General features: G+C 57.1%; 3 protein-coding genes across 3 annotated transcripts; all 3 read left to right on the plus strand.

Moving 5' to 3' along the window:
* Positions 1–409: 409 nt before the first annotated feature.
* On the plus strand, positions 410–847 carry TraAM80_06595 (uncharacterized protein; the record flags this gene model as incomplete). Its single annotated transcript, XM_029383433.1, has 1 exon — positions 410–847. The coding sequence occupies one exon, from the start codon at positions 410–412 to the stop codon at positions 845–847; it is 438 nt and encodes a 145-aa protein (XP_029236758.1).
* Positions 848–1,378: 531 nt separating this feature from the next.
* Positions 1,379–2,173, plus strand: TraAM80_06596 (uncharacterized protein; the record flags this gene model as incomplete). The annotated part of the gene is made up of 1 exon (XM_029383434.1): positions 1,379–2,173. The coding sequence occupies one exon, from the start codon at positions 1,379–1,381 to the stop codon at positions 2,171–2,173; it is 795 nt and encodes a 264-aa protein (XP_029236759.1).
* Positions 2,174–2,413: 240 nt separating this feature from the next.
* TraAM80_06597 (spermidine synthase) lies at positions 2,414–3,304 on the plus strand (the record flags this gene model as incomplete). The annotated part of the gene is made up of 1 exon (XM_029383435.1): positions 2,414–3,304. The coding sequence occupies one exon, from the start codon at positions 2,414–2,416 to the stop codon at positions 3,302–3,304; it is 891 nt and encodes a 296-aa protein (XP_029236760.1).
* Between the last annotated feature and the right edge of the window lie 107 nt (positions 3,305–3,411).

The following is a 3,411-nucleotide window of genomic DNA, read 5'->3' on the forward strand; positions in this document are numbered from 1 at the left end:
GATGTCTCGCTTCATCCGGCGGGCAGGATTCGCGTCAGTGAAGTATGCGCTGATGCACATACCCACATATCCCTGTGGCTCCATTGGAACGCTTGTCTGCACGAAGAAGGCTGGCGTCGATGTGACAAAACCGCTGCGTCCCGTTGAGGAGATGCCGTTTGCGAAAGAGCTGAAGTACTACCACTCTGAAATGCACAAAGCCTCCTTCGTGCTGCCGCGCTTTGCCCAGCACATCAACAACCTGGAATAATTTGCAGGCCGTCTCAGATAACATGCACCACCTACCTAACGCCCTCTTGGAGGGCAGCGGGGGTAGAAGAAGAAAACGGAATGTGAGTTGATGGAAGTTACGTGGGTGGCGGCGCGCGGGTGTTTATAGAAAGCAAGTGTGTGGGTTGAATGAGAGGTGATGCCGGATTTGACACCGCTATCGGAGGAAGAAAAGAGAGCCCGAGAACGACGTCTGCAGGCTGAACATGATCGGTATGTGAAAAGCATAGCAACAATGCGCTCGTTGCCGCGTCTGCAGTCGACAATTGCTGGGGCAGGCGGAAAGACGAACGAGCATGCCCGTCTTGCGGAGGATCGGGAGATGGAGCGGCGGCAGCGTCATCAGGCGGAGGCCGACCGCCTGCTAGAGCGCGAGGCGCGAGAAAAGGCGCATCAGGCCAAGGTGGAGGCGCTTGACGCAAGACAGCGGAAAAAGCGGGCCAAGGCAGCCAAGAAGAAGGCCAAGAAGGCACGGGTGCGTTTGGAGAACGGACAAAGGATAAGCTCCACACCCTCCGACGAGGAGGAGGAGAGTGACAAGGAGGACGCCGTGGAAGCTGCGGAGGGAGAGAAATGAGCGAGTTTGGGGGTGCTGGGCGTTCGCGCGGTTGCTGGTGAGGCACGCTCAAAAGGGGAAGCCGCGTTGGCGTCTCCGTGTGTTGGGTTCGTGTTGCGTTTAACACAATCGTCACAGGAGTTTGGATTCATGCCCCTTCTGAAGAGGTGTACATTTACGCAAGTGCCCACGCACGTACACGCGTGGCCGGGGACAGCACGTGTGCTCGTTGAATAATATGCCTCCCCCCAAAACCCCTTCCTATTGCCCGGGTTTGTGCGTGATGCGAAGGCAGGGCGTGGTTTCCGCGGCCGCGCAGTACCTGTTCAGCGAGGCACGGCGTTATCTGTGCGGAGTCCAATTTTATTTATTTTTGTTTTGGTTTTGGTTTTAATGCCTCCTCAACGCATCCCCTGTTTTTAAATTTACGCTGGCGCCTGTGGGGCGGCTCCGTCGCGTGCTCGGCATGGGACGAGAGGCTTGACAGTAGACGACATCATTTGGTATAATAAAAACAGAAGGGAAGTAAGTGCAATCAGGCTTGGCAAATAAATGGCGCATACGGCAAATGTGGCGCTCGTGCCCGGGAACACTAAAAAAAAGAATCCACCTCCGCCACTACCACCGCGGCTATTTGTCCCACTCTGGCGCTTTCTCACCGTCGAGTTGTTGATTTACGCGGTGTGCCACATCGTGTGTCTCGGGCTCGCGCTCTTTGCCGCCACTGACGTGTCCCTTTCTGACCTGGTCCGGGGGATGCTGCGACAGCTCCGGGGGCCGCCGCAAGAGCAGCCCCCGTCGGATCGAAGCCCCTTTGAAGTGCTGCGGGGGTACAGGCAGGCAGCGGCTTCGGGGCCGGTGTTGCCGTCGCATGAAGTCAACTCTGACCTTCTTCTTACACTGCTGGTGCCTTTTTCACTTCATGCCTTTTTCCTTGCTCTCATGCGCCGCATTGAGGACGTTGGGGCGGATGAAAGGCGGAAGCAGGAGGAGGAGGCAGGCACGGAGCCCTCGCAGGCAACAGGTCCTACCAACGGCGATAAAGGTGCGGGTACGGTGCGACCGTGGTGGATGGTGGACTGTGATCTCCTCATGAAGCACACCCTTATTGGGTTTACCTGCGTTCTCTGCCCCCTCATTCCAATCTGTGTCTTCCCACAGGAGGCAAGCGAGGTGCGTGGCCTGGGACCGGCTGCAGGCTTGCTGTCGATTGCGGTGGGTATGTGCGTGCTGGAGGTGCACGGTGGAATGCGCGGGGTGCGAACGACGTTTAACTGCTTTCAGGCACTTATAATTGCTGGAGTCGTTGTGCTTGTTGCGGTGGCGCACTTGTGCCCTAAGGAGTAGGGTTGGTCGTCGGGGGCTAGGAATGATGAAATATGGGTAACAATTTATGCCACTTGCGTAGACAACTCTGCGAGGGCCTTTCTCTGGAAATGCGCAGGAGTATGGGCTTGCGGGTGGGATACACGCAACCTTTTTTGTCAATATTTTTTTTTTTTTCTGTCATGTATTGTTTTTGTCTCGCCTGCAACCATGTCGCGGGACCCAGCACTGCAGCACTAAGCGAACTACAACGTTTACATTATGCCTGGCCCCGGCCTACTCCCTGACGGCTGGTTCCGCGAGGAAAATGACCAGTGGCCTGGGCAGGCCATGTCCTTCAAGGTGGAGAAGGTCCTATACGACGCCCCGACGAAGTTCCAGCACCTGACGATCTTTGAGAGCGACCCAAAGGGTCCGTGGGGCACCATCATGACGCTCGACGGCTGCGTCCAGGTGACGGACCACGACGAGTTTGTCTACCACGAGGTGCTTGGCCACACCTCCCTCTGCTCCCACCCAAACCCGGAACGTGTGCTCATCATCGGAGGCGGCGACGGTGGTGTGATGCGGGAGGTGCTGCGCCACAGCACCGTGAAGCACTGCGAGCTCGTCGACATTGACGGGGACGTCATGGAGCAGAGCAAGCAACACTTTCCGCAGATCGCCTGCTCGCTGACAGATCCCCGGGCGACGGTTCGCGTGGGCGATGGCCTGGCGTTTGCAAAGCAGGCCGCGGACAACACGTACGACGTGGTTATCATTGACACCACCGACCCCGCTGGGCCCGCGTCGGAGCTCTTCGGGGAGGAGTTCTACAGGCATGTGCTACGCATCCTGAAGCCGGACGGCTTATGCTGCAATCAGGGAGAATGCATCTGGCTGGACCTTCCGCTTATTGAAGGGATGTCTCGCTTCATCCGGCGGGCAGGATTCGCGTCAGTGAAGTATGCGCTGATGCACATACCCACATATCCCTGTGGCTCCATTGGAACGCTTGTCTGCACGAAGAAGGCTGGCGTCGATGTGACAAAACCGCTGCGTCCCGTTGAGGAGATGCCGTTTGCGAAAGAGCTGAAGTACTACCACTCTGAAATGCACAAAGCCTCCTTCGTGCTGCCGCGCTTTGCCCAGCACATCAACAACCTGGAATAATTTGCAGGCCGTCTCAGATAACATGCACCACCTACCGAACGCCCTCTTGGAGGGCAGCGGGGGTAGAAGAAGAAAACGGAATGTGAGTTGATGGAAGTTACGTGGGT

This window comes from Trypanosoma rangeli (assembly GCF_003719475.1).
Source record: "Trypanosoma rangeli strain AM80 chromosome Unknown Tra_15.4_contig_00246, whole genome shotgun sequence".
Taxonomy (NCBI): Eukaryota; Euglenozoa; class Kinetoplastea; order Trypanosomatida; family Trypanosomatidae; genus Trypanosoma; species Trypanosoma rangeli.